This window comes from Xyrauchen texanus, chromosome 27 (genome assembly GCF_025860055.1).
Source record: "Xyrauchen texanus isolate HMW12.3.18 chromosome 27, RBS_HiC_50CHRs, whole genome shotgun sequence".
NCBI classification, from domain to species: Eukaryota; Metazoa; Chordata; class Actinopteri; order Cypriniformes; family Catostomidae; genus Xyrauchen; species Xyrauchen texanus.
The window spans coordinates 28,149,124-28,167,943 of record NC_068302.1 but is presented as its reverse complement, the minus strand read 5'-3'; the positions used below and the strand labels follow the sequence as shown (position 1 = coordinate 28,167,943).

The 18,820-nt window shown below is 36.5% G+C and overlaps 1 protein-coding gene across 2 annotated transcripts in view; it reads left to right on the top strand.

Moving 5' to 3' along the window:
- The window catches only part of LOC127620774 (nuclear factor 1 C-type-like), a 150,285-nt gene extending 133,370 nt beyond the window's left edge, over positions 1-16,915 (top strand). For both annotated transcript variants that reach the window (XM_052094006.1, XM_052094005.1), the window contains exon 11: positions 9,394-16,915. In XM_052094006.1, coding sequence (XP_051949966.1) covers positions 9,394-9,414 — 21 coding nt within the window. In that variant the 3' untranslated portion in view covers positions 9,415-16,915. The remainder of the gene's footprint in view (positions 1-9,393) is intronic.
- Positions 16,916-18,820: the final 1,905 nt, after the last annotated feature.

Below are 18,820 nucleotides of genomic sequence, written 5' to 3'. Positions count from 1 at the left end.
CTCTGGGCTCACACATGGTAGAATAACAATGCCAATCATGCACTATGTCATCTCCATGAAGTTTGCACACTTTTACTCCTGATTTTTTGCAGTCAAGGAGTAGGGGTGTATAAAAGCAGCACATTACTTTATTTAAAAAGTAACTCAGATATTATGGTCTAAAATAAAAATATTGTGTTAATTTACTCGATACTTGAAAAAAGTAATTTGATTATGTAACATTCGTTACTTTTATCAAATTACCCCCAACATGTTTACCCTCAGTTTATAGGCAAAAGCTTAACTGAATGAAAAATGTCAATATTTTGTAAGTTGGAAAGTCAAATTTTTTTGAGAATGACCCATTTGCAATTTCAGTCAGTTCCTCACATAAATCTGTTGTGTGGCATTAGAAAACATGTAACATAACACATGCGTCATATGGACTACTGTTTACGGACCCAGTTATTCACTTTTGTTGGAAAGCAAAGTGCGTTTTAAGGGAGCACAATACAATTGCACATCAATTTTGTCATGAATGAATCAAGAATTGTTACTAAGAATTTGTAGTTAAAGATGCTCATTGAGATATGTTTTACTTGGTGGTTTATAAAAATAAATTAACAGAATAAATAAAATATTTTTATTTAATATTAACATTTGTTTCAATGACATCTGGAGCATAGTCCTTGAAAACAAATAAAAATGTGCTTGAAAAGTCCTTGAATTTAACTTTGAAGCATCTGTACGAACCCTGAATGTCATTGCTGTTAGATTTAATATTTATTTCATTCATGTCATTTTTTATGAACTTTTTAAAAATGTCTCTTCTTGATAGTAATAAAGAATGGAATGCATTTTCTTCCTCTTTGTACATTTATTAGTGGTGCTTGCCAAAGGCAAAGCATCACTATTGTTCTCTTGCATACTTATTTTTCTTCTTCTTCTTATTATTATTCCACACAAAGTTTGGCGCACTACTCCTCCCGCAGCTTTTGTCACAGACCAGTGAGGTGTCAAATCGTGCGGCTCATTCAGGAGAGGTGTGCTATTTTTCACGTTTTCACACACACACACAGACAAAAAGGGCCTGACAGCCCTGCGCCTCTCCCTCTCTCTCTTCGTCAGAGGATTTATATTATCAAGCAGCCAATAAGTAATGACCTAAATTCTTCATAGCGAAGTGCTACAGCATGCTAAAAACATGCTAGCATCATGCTAACACATGCTAGCATCGCCTAGCGATGTGCTAAAACATGCTAAAAACTTGCTAGCATCATGCTAACACATCCTAGCATCGCCTAGCGAAGTAATAAAACATGCTAAAAACATGCTGGCATCATGTTAACACACGTTAGCATCGCCTAACCTAATGTTAAAACATGCTAAAAGTGTGCTAAGATCATGCTAACACATGCTAGCATCGCCTAGCGAAGTGCAAAAACATGTTAAAAACATGCTAGCATCATGCTAACACATGCTAGCATCGCCTAGCGAAGTGCTAAAACATGCTAAAACGTGCTAGCATCATGCTAACACATGTTAGCATCGCCTAGGGAAGTGTTCTAACATGCTAAAAATGTGCTAGCATTATGCTAACACATGCTAGCATCGCCTAGCGAAGTGTTAAAACATGCTAAAAACATGCTACCATCGCCTAGCGAAGTGTTAAAAAATGCTAAAAACTTGTTATCATCATGATAACACATGCTAGCATCGCCTAGCGAAGTGCTAAAAAATGCTAAAAACTTGTTATCATCATGCTAACACATGCTAGCATCGCCTAGCGAAGTGCTAAAACATGCTAAAACGTGCTAGCATCATGCTAACACATGTTAGCATCGCCTAGGGAAGTGTTCTAACATGCTAAAAATGTGCTAGCATTATGCTAACACATGCTAGCATCGCCTAGCAAAGTGCTAAAACATGCTAAAAACATGCTAGCATCGCCTAGCGAAGTGTTAAAAAATGCTAAAAACTTGTTATCATCATGATAACACATGTTAGCATCGCCTAGCGAAGTGCTAAAAAATGCTAAAAACTTGTTATCATCATGCTAACACATGCAGCATCGCCTAGCGAAGTGCTCTAACATGCTAAAAATGTGTTAACATCATGTTAAATAATGCTAGCATTGCCTAGTGAAATGCTAAAACATGCTAAAAATGTGTTAGCAACATGCTAACACATGCTAGCATCACCTAGCGAAGTGCTAAAACATGCTAAAAACTTGCTAACATCATGTTAACACAAACATAACACCTACATGCAACCATCATGAATAACACATGCCAGCAACGTTTTATGACCATAATTTTAGTTCTTTTCAAGTTATATCATGCTATTTGACGAGTTTTGCCACTGCAAGCACCACTCACATTTTCTTCAGGAAATGTACATTCTAGTGTTAAAATTATTATTCTACTCAAATGCATATGACATAAAATAGAATTGACAAAAGTAATCCAAAATAATCGGATTAGATTACCCCAAAATGTAATTGTGACGAGGAGAAGGGTAGGGTCGGGCCAGGCCATGACTATGCACACCCAGCCCCCAATCGGGCTAATCAACCGAGGAGAGGGATAAATGCAGCCAGATGCAGCAGTTCGAGAGAGAGAGAGCCATACACAGCTGCCGTGTGTGTTTATCTTTATGCTTGTGTCTTTTTGTTTAAGTTTTCATTCAATATTACTTTGATAGTTCGTCCAGTTCCTCTATCCTCCTTGCCCATCTCTATACTGTTACTGTAATCTATGTGATTGTGTTACTGATTGCATTTTTTTCATGTAATTTGTAATCAGTACCTGATTACAATTCACAAGCAATCCACCCAGCACTGGGTACGCATTTGCGCTAGTCAATAAATGCATAACTTGCATTGTGAATATGCTGTTTTCGTAAAAAAACATTCACCACACAATAGCTAAAAATTGATAATGAATAACAGTCTCTATAACATGAAGAATTCAGAATAAAGTAGCTAATACTTCATTATATTCATTGAGCTGTTATATCAGCAGCTCATGTTTTCACAACTTGTATTTTTTATGTAGCCTACCTTTTATATGTTTAATATACACTCACCTAAAGGATTATTAGGAACACCATACTAATACTGTGTTTGACCCCCTTTCGCCTTCAGAACTGCCTTAATTCTACTTGGCATTGATTCAACAAGGTACTGAAAGCATTCTTTAGAAATGTTGGCCCATATTGATAGGATAGCATCTTGCAGTTGATGGAGATTTGTGGGATGCACATCCAGGGCACGAAGCTCCCGTTCCACCACATCCCAAAGATGCTCTATTGGGTTGAGATCTGGTGACTGTGGGGGCCGTTTTAGTACAGTGAACTCATTGTCATGTTCAAGAAACCAATTTGAAATGATTCGAGCTTTGTGACATGGTGCATTATCCTGCTGGAAGTAGCCATCAGAGGATGGGTACATGGTGGCCATAAAGGGATGGACATGGTCAGAAACAATGCTCAGGTAGGCTGTGGCATTTAAACGATGCCCAATTGGCACTAAGGGGCCTAAAGTGTGCCAAGAAAACATCCCCCACACCATTACACCATTTATCTTTTCATATCAAATAAATTACCTCAGAAATGACCAAAGAATGTCTGCTAAATATGCAACTAATTGTCTAAGTGTGTCATATCCTGAATGAAATTCAGCTTGATTTGTATTATATATGACCCACATGTCCCATTTAACACTGAGCTCTCTGTCTCACATTCGATTTGCACCAAGAAGGTCTATAATACCTGAACAATCTATTAGCCATCTCTTGCCCATTCAATTCAAAGGCAGTTGTTCGATTGGTGCAGGATCCCCTGGAATAATTAAAAAGATAAAAAATTAAAAAAATCTGCCATCTTTGCTTAAAGTTTCAGTTGGCAAAGAGGCCCTGCACACTTGTGATGGAAAGCAAAGCCCTGTTACCACATCTATTCATTCTTATGAGGTAAACAGGGAGAAATGTGCAAAAGATTAGGTATTTTAGACCTGTCAGAATTAACGCGTTAACGCATGCGATTAATTAAAAAAGTTGAATTAATTGAATTAATTAAAACGCGTTGGACATAAATGCATTTTGTCAAGAAGTATATATGGTGTCAAATTTGATGCTGAAATAAAATTTCAGCATTTTCAAATGCGAATTAATCGCAATTAACTACAAAAATATGCGATTAATCACGATTTTAAAATTGTGTCGCAATTAACCACAAAACATTATGCGATTAATCATGATTCAAAAAAATTTTGCGACTGACTGTACTACTATTTTTACAACTAAAAATATGAAGAACATCTGGGGGCCAGGGGTTGCTAAGGGAGTAATGACGCAGACTACCACCCCTGGAGTCACGAGTTCGGGAGTGACTCCAGCCAGGTCTCCTAAGCAACCAAATTGGCCCGGATATATTCTTCATATATATATATATATATATATATATATATATATATATATATATATATATATATACATACACTCACCTAAAGGATTATTAGGAACACCATACTAATACTGTGTTTGACCCCCTTTCGCCTTCAGAACTGCCTTAATTCTATGTGGCATTGATTCAACAAGGTGCTGAAAACATTCTTTAGAAATGTTGGCCCATATTGATAGGATAGCATCTTGCAGTTGATGGAGATTTGTGGGATGCACATCCAGGGCACGAAGCTCCCGTTCCACCACATCCCAAAGATGCTCTATTGGGTTGAGATCTGGTGACTGTGGGGGCCATTTTATTACAGTGAACTCATTGTCATGTTCAAGAAACCAATTTGAAATGATTCGAGCTTTGTGACATGGTGCATTATCCTGCTGGAAGTAGCCATCAGAGGATGGGTACATGGTGGCCATAAAGGGATGGACATGGTCAGAAACAATGCTCAGGTAGGCCGTGGCATTTAAACGATGCCCAATTGGCACTAAGGGGCCTAAAGTGTGCCAAGAAAACATCCCCACACCATTACACCACCACCACCAGCCTGAACAGTGGTAACAAGGCATGATGGATCCATGTTCTCATTCTGTTTACGCCAAATTCTGACTCTACCATCTGAATGTCTCAACAGAAATCGAGACTCATCAGACCAGGCAACATTTTTCCAGTCTTCAACTGTCCAATTTTGGTTAGCTCTTGCAAATTGTAGCCTCTTTTTCCTATTTGTAGTGGAGATGAGTGGTACCCGGTGGGGTCTTCTGCTGTTGTAGCCCATCCGCCTCAAGGTTGTGCGTGTTGTGGCTTCACAAATGCTTTGCTGCATACCTCGGTTGTAACGAGTGGTTATTTCAGGCAAAGTTGCTCTTCTATCAGCTTGAATCAGTCGGCCCATTCTCCTCTGACCTCTAGCATCAACAAGGCATTTTCGCCCACAGGACTGCCACATACTGGATGTTTTTCCCTCTTCACACTATTCTTTGTAAACCCTAGAAATGGTTGTGATTGAAAATCCCAGTAACTGAGCAGATTGTGAAATTCTCAGACCGGCCCGTCTGGCACCAACAACCATGCCACGCTCAAAATTGCTTAAATCACCTTTCTTTCCCATTCTGACATTCAGTTTGGAGTTCAGGAGATTGTCTTGACCAGGACCACACCCCTAAATGCATTGAAGCAACTGCCATGTGATTGGTTGATTAGATAATTGCATTAATGAGAAATTGAACAGGTGTTCCTACATATTTTATATATATATATATATATATATATATATATATATATATATATAAAATGTATTAATTAATTAATTAACTAATTTATTTATATTTAATGTTTGAATATTTTATTAAAGTTTGGTCTGTTACACATATTTGTCATTTTGCACATTACCTTCAACTAAAAGATATTATTTTTGTTGACTAAAATTATGTGCGTTTTTAGTCAGTGTAAAAATGACTAAAATGAATGAATATGACATGACAAAATATTGACTCATTTTAAAGGACATTTTCATCAAAAGGCTAAAACTGTTACTAAAACAAAAAACTGTGTAAAAAATTAGCTGTGCCAACCCACTGTTAGCCTTGACTTGTGTTCTACTGGTCATAGACCTCATTCACACTAGCACCATCTTTGATTTTTAATGGGAATGACTAAAAGTCTCTTCAATGCCATGCACGGTATAAAGCTTTATAAAGCTCCTAGATCACATCTGATTTTCCACAACTCATGTTGTCTGGAGTTTTTGTCTATTGAATGTTCTTGGACAGATACTTTATCAATGTTTTGTCTGCAGAATGATCCAAAAACACTTTAAACTGTAGTGCAGGCCATTAAAGAGATGGTAAGTCTATCCCTCATAGCCTCAAAATGGCGCTATCATGAATAAGGTGTCCTCAGAACAAACCAAAACTGTGAGAAAGTTTCCGCAGTATAGCACCTTGGTGCAAAATTAAAATATCACATTGGCAGCTGGCAAAAAAGCCTGGAATGCTAGACTCTAACCAGTGTGATGAGATCAAGCTGGAATGGATAAACTCTCTGAATATTATTTTATTACCTGGACCTGAACTTGCTTGCTATCTTCACAGTTTTGCACATTGAAAATTACAGTTGTGTGCCATTCTGCAAAGGAAATGATACATTCATACTTTAGGAATTATAATATTCACAAATGTTCACCTTGTATAATTTTCATATCTGGAGTATGGCTGAATTCAGATTTTTAGAGACTATTTTAATGGAACAAAAAATGTATAGTGGATTTTATCAATAATATTATTTTATCAATAAGTGTTTTAATAACAACATTGTAACAAATGTTTTATAATGAAGTAGCTCCCAGTTTAGCTAGTCATTAATCCTGTATGGGATTTTGTTCTTTTGTTCATACCAACCTTCCACTACACCATTTATTTATTTTACTACCATTCAGTCTTAATTAGTTTCATGTAATTCAGCTGGCCACAGAGAACTCCAATAAAGAAAACAAATAGTTCAGTGTAGGATTTCATGTGTGCAGGGCACAGATGGGTAATGTCAAATATCTGCCTAATTTGGTTTTGCAATGGTTTGCATGTATCAGCACTTGAATAGATGGATCTGATAATGACTGCCCACTTCTTATCCCATATCTGTCGACCTTTGCCACATTAATCAAATAAATAATAAGAACACATGCTACACATGACATCTTCTCATAAGCAGTTTTGATCATATTTAAGTGTAAATACTAAGCAGGCCAATCGTCTTTGAGGTGGGACAGGAGATTATCGCAAAAATGTCTCAACCAAGAAGAGAGACATGCCATGTTGCGGCTCATTTTCCTTCTGACGAAAGGATTGAGTTTCGAAAACATAAACTGGAAATATATTAAATCACATCTTGCCTCTCTAGAGGTTAAGGATTGTGTATTTATTTCATCAAGAGACATTTACAATATGCTAAAATGCCATGCGGTCACTATAACGCAAAGTCCAGATGAAATCCAGAGCTCTGAAATATATGTATTATTCCAGAATATATTTAAACATTCAATTTTCCCTCCTTAGTATTCAATGGGAAACTTTAGTTCCCTTTTGGCTTCAGATTAAATTAATTTTGACAAAAGAAGTGGCTGTAATTGTGCTGTCAAACTCAAAAGGCATAAAAACAAATTCAATTCCCACACTGCCCATGCACTCTCCTGGGCTCAGATTTGATCCAGTAATCAACGCAAAATGTGATTTGGGAAAAATTTCCTCCTGAAACTGTAGTAATCACTCAAAAACAACATTTTTGCATTTCCCAGCAGCATCTGCTGTCATTATATGCTTGTCTCAATTCCTGGCAATGTTTTTATTAAATGTTGAAGTGCCCTGGGTTGTCTAAGGTGAAACTAAGCTCCAATTCACGTTCACTTCTGCATCTCTTTCAAAAGTAACTGATGTTAAGGATGCTTTGCAAGGACATTAGAGATGGAAAACAAAGTAAAGAATCTCATCAGAGTTCTGCATCTTTAAAATTACGAGTTCTACTTTAGTTCATGCTCTCATTTCCAAGCCATTGCCTTCCTCTATTTAGAATTACACAAAAGTTGCTTTTTTGCCTTTACACTCTTGCTTGTAAGATATTGCTTAAGTTGTCCTTTTTCTGTTATAAATCACTCCTTTCTTTGAAATCTATTACTATTGAGAGTAAAAGGGATGTAATTGTAATTAGTCATTTTAATGCTAATGCTATGAACACACTTTGGAGTCGCATGACCAATGATCAATGAGCACTAATAGCCAAAACTTCTCGGCGCCACCACTGCCGAGTACACTGTTTTTAAATACTGAAATGTGTCAAATTAATTCAACTTAACTTATGCTAATATATAATATCTGTACACTATATTTGTGTGTGGATTTGGGGAGTCATTAGGTTGTGGTTTGGTGCTGCACAAGTATCAAACCAACAGTCTGATGTATACAAACTTTTCAATAGGGAAAAGAAACAAATTTTTGTGTTTTTCAAGCATTATTAAATCAATACATCTGGGTGTAGTTAAAGACGTCTGTTGGACTGCTGTTAAATTACTTAAACCATTGTGGAAAATATTGAGCCAGAGGCTTATGGCATGAACTCCTTTTTCTGTTTTTAAACCTTGTCAAATTTAAAAAGTCTTCAGTGGTCTGTGAGTGGAAGCCAAAATCCTGTTATGCTTTTTAAAAGGTTTGGGTGGGATCCCGCTGAGCTCTTTCTCTTTTCTCTCTCTTTCTCTGTATGTCTGGCGCTCATATCTTTAACTCCGCATTAGTTTTAATAGATTACTTCATACTGGGCGCTGACTAAGTATCTGCTGCCTGTTAACCGATAAGATACTGATTGCAGTGAACCTGAACAAGTCCAATATTTTGCAATATTTAGGTCCTAATGGACAGGACACTACATACTGCCCCTCTGTCACAGCCACACTTTTTTTTTTGGTGCTATCTTTCTTTAAAATACTACTTGTGTGATTATTTTTTTTGTTATACACTCACTAAGCACTTTATTAGGAACTCTATGGTCCTAATAAAGTGCCCTACGTGGTCCTCTGCAGTTTTAGCCCATACACCTCAGTGTTCGATGTGTTCGAAATCCCTGGAGATCAGCAGTTACAGAAATACTCAATCCAGCATGTCTGGTACCAACAATCATGCCACAGTCAAAATCAATGAGATTCTGATGGTTGATGCAAACATTAACTGAAGCTCCTGACCCGTATATGAATGATTTTACGCATTGCACTGCTGCCACACCATTAACTGATTAGATAATTGCATTAATAAGCTGAGATATTCACTTTAGATGAAACTGATTGACAAGACTGTAAACTGATTTTCCTCTCATAAGGTGGATATCTCATTCTGCTTCTCCTATTGTATTACTTGTTTTTGTACAGATGTCTTAATCATTTTTATTCTCTCTGACTCTCTTTTTCTCTTGCAGTCCTGGTATCTGGGGAACTGATAAACCCACACACACTGACAAACTCGAGAAGGCACGGACATGGATTCGAGATTCAAACATTTTTTTTGTGGAATTTACAAAAAAACTAATTGTGAACAAGATGCAAGCGGGAAAATCAGATATATATGCAATATATTGTATATATACACACACATATATAAATATACACAATATGTGTGTATAGATATATGTGCACACATATTTATATATGCATAACAACGTATAAGATGCTTCAATACACTTTTTTGAAAATACAATGGAAACGGAGAAGAACGTAAGAGAGAAAGGCCATAGATGGAACGGAAGAAAAGGAGAGAAACGAGGAGAGATTAAACAAGGATGTTTTTTTTTCTGGAGGGCGCAGCCTGAACTATAGCGTACATTCACGGACATATAGAAAGGGCCCATCCTGACTCCCTGCCTCATGGAATGCCTCTCCTCAACCCCCTCCTTCTGCTACAGGTGCAGCTTCCTCCTATATGCAAAACAAGTATCCTTTATTTTCTTAACAAACAAGAAAGAGACAACCTAGAGGAAGGGGTTTTCCGCTAGAATTTTGCCACAGGTTTGGAGGTGAGCACGGTCTGCTTTTATTTTCTTTTTTAAGTGTGCTGAATTTCGGGCAACATGAAGCAGAAAAAGAAACAAAAAGGTTTCGACGGGTCGATGCTTCCGTTCACATTTTGACAAGGAGCACGAAAAGGCTACTTTTCATCCAATTTTATTGACAATCATGTATCTGCGTCCTTGATTTTGTTCTGAGGGTGATATTTTCTAAATCGCATTCTCTACCATTTATAACGGAGTCCACTTTTTGGTGGAAGCCTGTCATGTTTTTGTATGTCGGAGGATGATTAGTGATACCTCTGTGACATTATACATTACAGTCAGAGATTATACACACATACATACACACACACACACACACACACACACACACACTTATGTACAAACACACCTATATAAAGGCTTCAGAGCAATGGCATGTACTGTTAAATGCTACACTAGGTGTGTGTGAGCTGTAATACAGCCTTCATATGATGAACCAGGGAATACTGGGGTAAATTAGCACCTTCTCTTCGCAATATGTAAGCCCCGTATTTCCTGGACTCTGCTGTAAGTGTGTGTTTGTGTGTGCCTGTGTTTGATTCATTCACATTGGTAGTCCCTTATTCATCTCTGTGACTTCACAGAATAGGGTTTTTGATTCATGTAGATAAGTGGATATTTTTCCACAGAGTGACAAAGGGAGTTGAAATATAGTTCTGTCACTACTAAGACAGTATTGGGTATAGAGGATAGTTTTTTCTCTCTCTATGTGTAACTTGTTTAAATGCATTGGAAATTACAGGCATTGCACTACTTTGAATTTTTTATTTTTCCTTGTTGGCAAAATCCCTTTTGGCCTAATCACATGGAATGCTGCAAGTCGAAGATATTTAATTTTTTTTTTGTCATGTTCTGATCGCAGGGTAGATGAGGGTTGGTTTCCTATTAGCTAAGGAGCTGATCAGAACAATCCAACATTTTTATGTATAAGTCATTTACACGGATCTTGTAAATGTCTCCATGTTTATGTGATTACTTTTTTTTTAACGATTCTCATGGTTTAGGCGTGCTATACATACAGTGTAATTTAAGACAAAAGTAAACAAGCAGGCTATCCTTTTCCACATGTTTCTATTGCAGGAAACTTATTTTTATTTTTAAGCAAATTATACACAATCTGTAGGAATGTCAGTGATTTGGATATTTGATGCACAGCAGTAAGGCTAGGGCTATAATGTTCTACAATGACTGTAAGAAAAGAAAACCAGTCTGTGACTGTGCTGCCCAGTTTGTTGGGAGGTGGCTTCCAGTCTCCAATGGCTGGTTGGTGACTTGGTTGCTTGAGAAATGGGTTGAATCAATGTGTTGATTTGTTCTAATGAAATAACATCAGGGCTTACTCTGCAACGCTACCGAATCCAAATCATGAAGCCATGAAAAGTGCCTGAGACATTGCAAGATTTTCATTTGAATTCTTTTTTTATGAAAATGTTTTGTGCTTTTTTAAGACTTGGAAGTTTGCTTCATCTACTTTGGGTTGTTGTAGACATAGACGGGTGGTTTTTTACACCCAGGGAGAAATTTGAATGACCTAGCAAGCCCCCAAGCCTTATCAGCTGTACTTAGCATGGGCTAAAACTTCAGAAACACAGACGGCTATGGAAATCAAAATACACACATTTTACCCCCTTGTAATCTGCCGGAACATGACAAAATCAATACATATGAGAGCTTCAATAGGTACCCACTCAAATACATACATTGATAAAGAATAATATCCACACACTCCTGATGCTTAAGCTAACCTTTTATATGGCTTTGCATACAAATTTTGTTGAGTTGACCATAGTGAGACCCAGAATACATACAACATGACTTGTTTTAATGGTGCTGATATGAAAATTACATGGAAATCTCTATATATGAATTATATATAACTGCATGGTGCTTTCTGAAGTAAAATCATGAGAATTAAGCTCAAACAACCACCATATCACTGACATGGGCGCATGGCAGATAATCTTAGTATTAACTCTGAAGCTAAATGCTCCCCAACTTCCAATGACACGGATGGATATTACCTTTGTACCACATTGGTTTTGAATTTTATCCAACGATCCATTTTCTATTTTGCACGATATTTTATAAAGCATATTATGTGCCTTGCCTTTAGTTAAGAAAAATAATACATCATTTTAAAGTTTATTAATTTGTCTATTTTGATGTAACCAGTTTCACAGAGGAAAAAAATGCTGCATGTTTAACTGCCTGTCATGATCAGATTAAGACTAACAGGTTACCCATTAGCTGTTGTTTCAGATAGGTGATATAGGCTTATTTTATCTTCTTTCTTCATTTAAAGCACTGTAGATGTATTCCCATGGCTTGAAATCCTCCCTACATTTTAACATTTTGTTAACATTTGATTTTTCTCAAGTCATTAGTGTAATAAGGAAGTGACAAAATCTCAAAGTCTCTCCATATCAGCTCTGAGCTGATTTTTTGATTCCCTGTTCATTTTTAGGGTTGTAATGATTGCTATCTTATAGTGTATGTTATCTTGTGTCTCAATGTCACAACAGAGTTTTTACCCATGACAGAAGTGACGAGGAGTTTCCAGATTGTTTTTCTTCAGAGAGTCAAATTTACATATCTTTTACATTATTTCATTACACTTAAAGGTTCAGTTCACCACAAAATCTTAAATGTCAAATTTACTCACTCTTGGACTCATATGACTTGCTTTCATCTGTGGAACACAAAATTAGATACTTAACAATGATTGTTGCAATCCCTGATTTCCATACAATGCCAGGTGATAGTGACTCACTTTAAAGTTTAAAAAAAGCATCCACAAGTGTCATAAAAGTGGTCCATGTGACTCGTGTATAATATTCCAAGTCTTCTGAAGGCAAACTACGACATGAGGGTGAGTAAATGATAACAGAATTTAAATTTTTGGGTGAACTATCCCTTTAAGACCTAGGTGCATTTGGTCTAAAATGTTAACTTGTGATGGTTCTATAACACTGGCTGCAATAGAATGTACAGTAATGTGTGACCGATTATTTCTTTAATTAGTGATTAAGTTGTTTTGACTAACCAAGTCCTTTGTATATCTCCATACATTAATTGTAGAACACATAAATATAGAGATTAGATTAAATGTATTTGTCCAATTCAGTGTATAGACACAAGAAAAGCAAAATAACTGCTGACTTTGTGTCTTAGAAAATGAGTTAATACACCAGGATGCTTCTTCTTCTTTTTAAGAAAATTATATAGTAGGAGATCATTTATAATTTCGTACAGATATGTCAGGGGAGTATAATGCAGAAGAGAAGATATTATGTATTTTTGGAGCTGGATCAGGAAAGGCCATGTAGTAGTTTGTGATGCAGTGTACAGTATTGTTTCTGCAATGGATATTTCAATGCTGGTAGCTAATACAATTTGCTGGTAGCTATTTAAGTTTAAGTTGAATGACAAAGAATGCCCATTGTAAGATCTTGGCGCAAGAGATTTGTGAGCCCACCTTTTGTCACCCTGGTTGAATTGGAGTGCTAAATGCATATTGGCATTCCATCTTTCCCATGATCCAAACTTTTGCAGAAGTGCTAGCCTCATTCAGCAAGCAATTTTCCTTGTGTTTAACTGGACAGGCGATGGGGCCAGGGGTCTGCCTTGGAGTTGAGATTGATTGCACAATTACTGTGAATAAACTGTGATTCTGGGTCTGATTAACCCTGTTGCATCCTCAGTTATGACAACATGTAATTGATGAATGAAAAGGAACAATATTGGAATCATTTCATGCAAATGCATGATTCTTTATTATTCTGACATTTTTGGCAAACTCCTTCCATTTTTCATCATTAAAAAAGTTTTGATTGTACTTTTGAAAAATATGTACACTCACATGAGATGGAAGATGTCTAATTAGTCATATCAGTAGCTTAATAAAAGCTGCTTTATTTTAAATGGATCTGGCCTTCCTCATGATTCTGAGATCACATGGCCAGCTGAATACTACTAATTTTATCTCAGTAACCCCTTTTTCATCAGACACTTTTGTTCACAGAATAATTTAACCATGGCAAACTGTGAAAATGCATTTCTACAATGGCATCAGCAACTGAATGCCTTTGCTTTTGCTGATGCTGCATTTGTGTCTAGATGTCAGTATAAGTCCATAATGACATAAACAAAAAAATACTATGTGCACCTTTAAACATTAAAATATAAATGTTTTCAGGGCCCTCCAATCAGTCTTAGCCCCAGTCTAGTTGAAGCAACTCTCCAGTTTAGACTTGCACAGCCCACCGCCTGTCCTGTGAAGATTTGCACTGCACCATTTTCATCTTTCTAAAGCTGTCAATACTCTGGCCAGGGTGACATTGTGGGCTCAGTAGAACAGGGGTCTGATCATGGTTTTGCCAGCACAGGGGCTCTGGAGAGAGCTCTGTAAGCATGCCGTCTTTTTCTGTGTTTGCTTTTTGTATTCAATAAATTTAGCTACACAAGACAGACAAGTCGAAACACTTCACAAGAACGGGTCGTAACCCCTAATGTGTGCTTTTTAAAGTGGCCACAGGTGATGATTGAACTTGCTGTGACATTGATGATGCATTTGAGCTGATGCATGTAAAAAATAAATGTATTTCACAGTTTTATTTCGAAACCCTTGACTAATATTTTTATAGAGCTGTGATTTATCATTTTTATGCTTATTGAAATTTCGAACACAGTTATCTTGTGTATAAATGCTTACCGTATATCAAGTAGAGGAGGGAGGGGGTTTCACTGTACATAAAACGTTCTTTTTGTATGAGAAAAATATGTTTTTGTTTGTATGTTTGGATTTAGTAGTCATAAGCTTGTGGCTAAGCCACAGAATAATTTGAAAGCTCCTTCTAAAGGATCTGCTGTTGGAAAGTATAATATTACCACACACTTTCACACAGTTAAAAGGTTTTATATTGCTCAGAAAATACAGGCTCCAGTATATTCAGCATCACTTGTCGTCATTTTAAACAGAGCCAACATCTTCACCAAGCCTTGAGAGGTTTTATGCTGATAACATTGCCACTTTTCTTTTTGTAATCTTTGAGTTATTTTAAAGTTCTGCACTTATTTTGTTATTTTCACGCAAGCTTCATAATCTTCAAACCCACTTTTTTTTTCCTGTACTTTTATTTGGAAGAGTGCACTAGATAATCTGGTTGTGAAACATAGTCTAATAATACTTCTTTTTTAATAGTTGCTTCTCTGTGGATATTTCTCAGCCTTCGTATATCATGATGCACAGAGACTAAGTATGAGAATGCAAGAAAGCGAGAGAGATCTCAGCTGCTTGATTGGCACCCTTTTGTGTTTGCCTTTTATGTCATTTATATGATTCATTAATTTGTGTAATAAATTTACCCTTTTAAGACACTGAAATCATGCCAGCTTTCTAAACTCGCTGAATCCATGAGAGCTGGTTTCTTTCTGGTCCAAGCTGGTTATCAGCTGGTTCAATCTTCTCATTTGCTGGACGACCAGCCACCATCGACTAGTATGTATGACCACCTGGTAGCGTGTTTGTAGCTGGTCCGAGATGCTCTTATTTTTTATTATTTATATCTTTATTTTACCAGGTTAGTCTCTTAAGATTAAAATATCTTTTCCACGTGAGACCTGGTCTACCAGCTTGGACCGTTATGTTTCAAACCTCTGAGGTCAGCCATATTGGATTATTGGGGTTAAGGCATGTGTAGACATTTTCTTGAACCACCTTCTGACAATCAGTTGCATTACCTCGTTTGATTGATAGTTATATGCAGCAGTGTGAATGAACAGAACTATATATACTAGCAGGATGTGAAACCTCACTCTTCCTGTGCCTTCCTGGATTCAACCTAGAGCTGAATGTTCAAACGCAGTGCTTCGGTTGACCCAGGCACCTGTTGCAGATATGAGGTAGTAGACAGGATGTGGGTTTACAGTATGTGACCTGTTGTGGCGTGATCTTCCACTGTTTCGGTAAGATATTCATACCTGTATTTAGCAGAATTGACGTAATGTGCTTGCTTGCATCACTGAAAAGATTGTTTCCAATTCCAAGGTCCAGGCACTTTAATTAGTTAATGACACGTGTAATTCTACTGAATAGAATGTTAAATGTTCAATTGCATATAATGCTTGTTTTCATAGTCCAGTTTTCCTACTTTACATTCACCCATTGGCATAAAAAGGATTTGAGGGAATTCAACGTGCTTGAGTGTTTCACTGTAATGTTTCCTTTTGTGGTTGGTGTCATTGAAAGCTTGCAATATCATAAAGTTTGCATGGGTGAGGTAGATATAAATTGTAAACTTGTGCCCAGATCTTTGCTACTTCTCTTCTCAGTAAGGGCTGGCAACCTCTTCAGGGATGAGGCACTAGAATACAGTTGCTGCATATTTCTTCCTTAATTCCATTTTCATTCTAGTGACATCAATTGATACATGGCATGTTTAATATCGGAAACAGCTTGTGAATTTAAAATGTATTGCACTGATGGGTGATGTGCAGTTATGTCAGTCTGCAATGGTTTGCAACCCTGGATAACAGCTCAATCAAGCTTTTTAGTTTAAAATCAAACTAGTAGTGAAACACTAAGAGTAATTTTGAAATGATCTGAAACTTTGTAACATCAGCTATGCAACTTGGCCTATTACTGAAATCTTTGTGCAACAAATTTTCTTATACTTCAAAATTGGCCTTTATGCAAAGCAGATCTAATATTTAAGGGATAGTTCACCCAAAAAATGTTAATTCTCTCATCATTTACTCACCCCCATGCCATCCCAGATGTGATTTTTATAAAAATAAATTCTTCTTCTTTTTTCTATTGAACACAAATGAAGATTTTAAGAAAAATATCTCTGTAGGTCCATACAATACAAGTGAATTGTGACCAGAACTTTGAAGGTCCAAAAATCACATAAAGCAGCATAAAAGTAATCCATATGACTCCAGTGGTTAAATCTATGTCTTCAGAAGCTATATAAGTGTGGGTGAGAAACAGATCAATATTTACAGTAAACTTTTTAAACTATAAATCTCCACTTTCTCTTTCACATTCTTTTGTTTTTGCCGATTCACTTTCTTTGAGCATATCGCCACATTCTGGGCACAAGGAGATTTTACAGTAAAAAAGATATTAAATATTGAACTTTTTCTCAAAAATCATATAGCTTCTTAAGATATAGATTTAACCACTGGAGTCATATGGATTACTTTTATGCTGCTTTATGTGATTTTTGGACCTTCAAAGTTCTGGTCACCATTCACTTGCATTGTATGGATTTACAGAGCTGAGATATTCTTCTAAAAATCTGTGTTCATCAGAAGAACAAAAGTCATACACATCTAGAAAGGCATTAGGGTAAATGATGAGAGAATGTTCATTTTTGGGTGAACAATTGCTTTAAGGACCCTTTTAGTGTGTACAAAGCCATGCAAATTAGACTAAACCTACGATTATAGTACTCAAAAATGTGAAAAAAAAAAAAAAGATTAGATTAGATTAGGTTTGACTAGCTCATATAAAAAGAACCATTTGGAAGCCCATACTTGCCATTTGCTAGTTTGAGCTGGTCTTTGCCTGGGTGTTTTTAAGCTCCTGATGTTGGCATGTGACTTTACAGCTGTCATATGAGAGGGTTTCAGACCTGTTTGTGTATATGTGAGGTCATTGGTTGTACTGACATTAACCCATGCCAACTGCTGATTGAGCTGTGGGAGTGATTATGTTTTATTAGTTTTTATTCAAACTTTAATCAAATTTCACTATAGATTGAATGGTGACACATTTCCATAGATACAGGAAGTTAATGAAGACATCCTTAAAACATTTTAGATAGAAATGCTAAATAATTGTATGCACCCTTGTTCTTTTTTAGCAATTCCTATCATTTTATTCAAAAATACCAAAATGGATAAAAACACTGACTGCTTTGTTTGGTTTCTGTTCTTCACCTATGTCTTGTTTCGCTGTACCTCTGAAGCACTGACTTCATCTCTGTGGTGTTGGCCTGGATTGGATACAGCTTGTGTTTATCAAATGCTTTTGTGTGTTGCTGTCCAATCAAGGGGTCAGATTTGCCAAAGCCATTTAATAACACAACTTCTTTGTGTTGCAACCTATTCACATTGGCAAAAGTTTGAGAATGTTACAGTTTGATTATAAGGGCTTTTCTAAGTCTGGCCATAAGGGTCGAAAAATTACTTTTTTAAAGGGGGTGAACAATACCTGTTATTCAATGTCTCTATTCAAAGGTTAGAAAAGCCATTCATGTGCTTTTTAGTTATGCAATATTTTGATAAGTCTATTTTGAATGAATTGCCAAAAATAACCTGACACACCATCCTCTCCGATAACCCCAATTTTAATAATTTTTTATACCCCAGTAAAGCATATGTGCTTCAAATTCAAAATACTCTGTTTCAAGGTGCCCTCTCTCAATTAGAACAATTGTTTTGTTGCACTCTTTTTTAAATTGAATTGAATTTAGTTTCTATGAATATTTCTATTGTTTGTTTTTTTGTTTGCTTTTAAAGCATGTTGTTTTCTCTGTGTTTGGAGGCTGACTTTGAGGTGAAAGAACGAAGGTTGAAATGTTTTTCAGAGAACATTCTAATGCAGTGTTAAATTTCATGGTTTTTGTTGTTTTTTTCCTTCCTCTTTTTTTAATCACATTATTCTTTACCTATATTACCATAGTAGTTACTCATTAAACGCTTGCTTGCTGCACAGATAAACACACTTCACACCAGGATAGGGCATATGGCCATTTAGTTCAGACACACTCTATAGAATAACTCACACAAC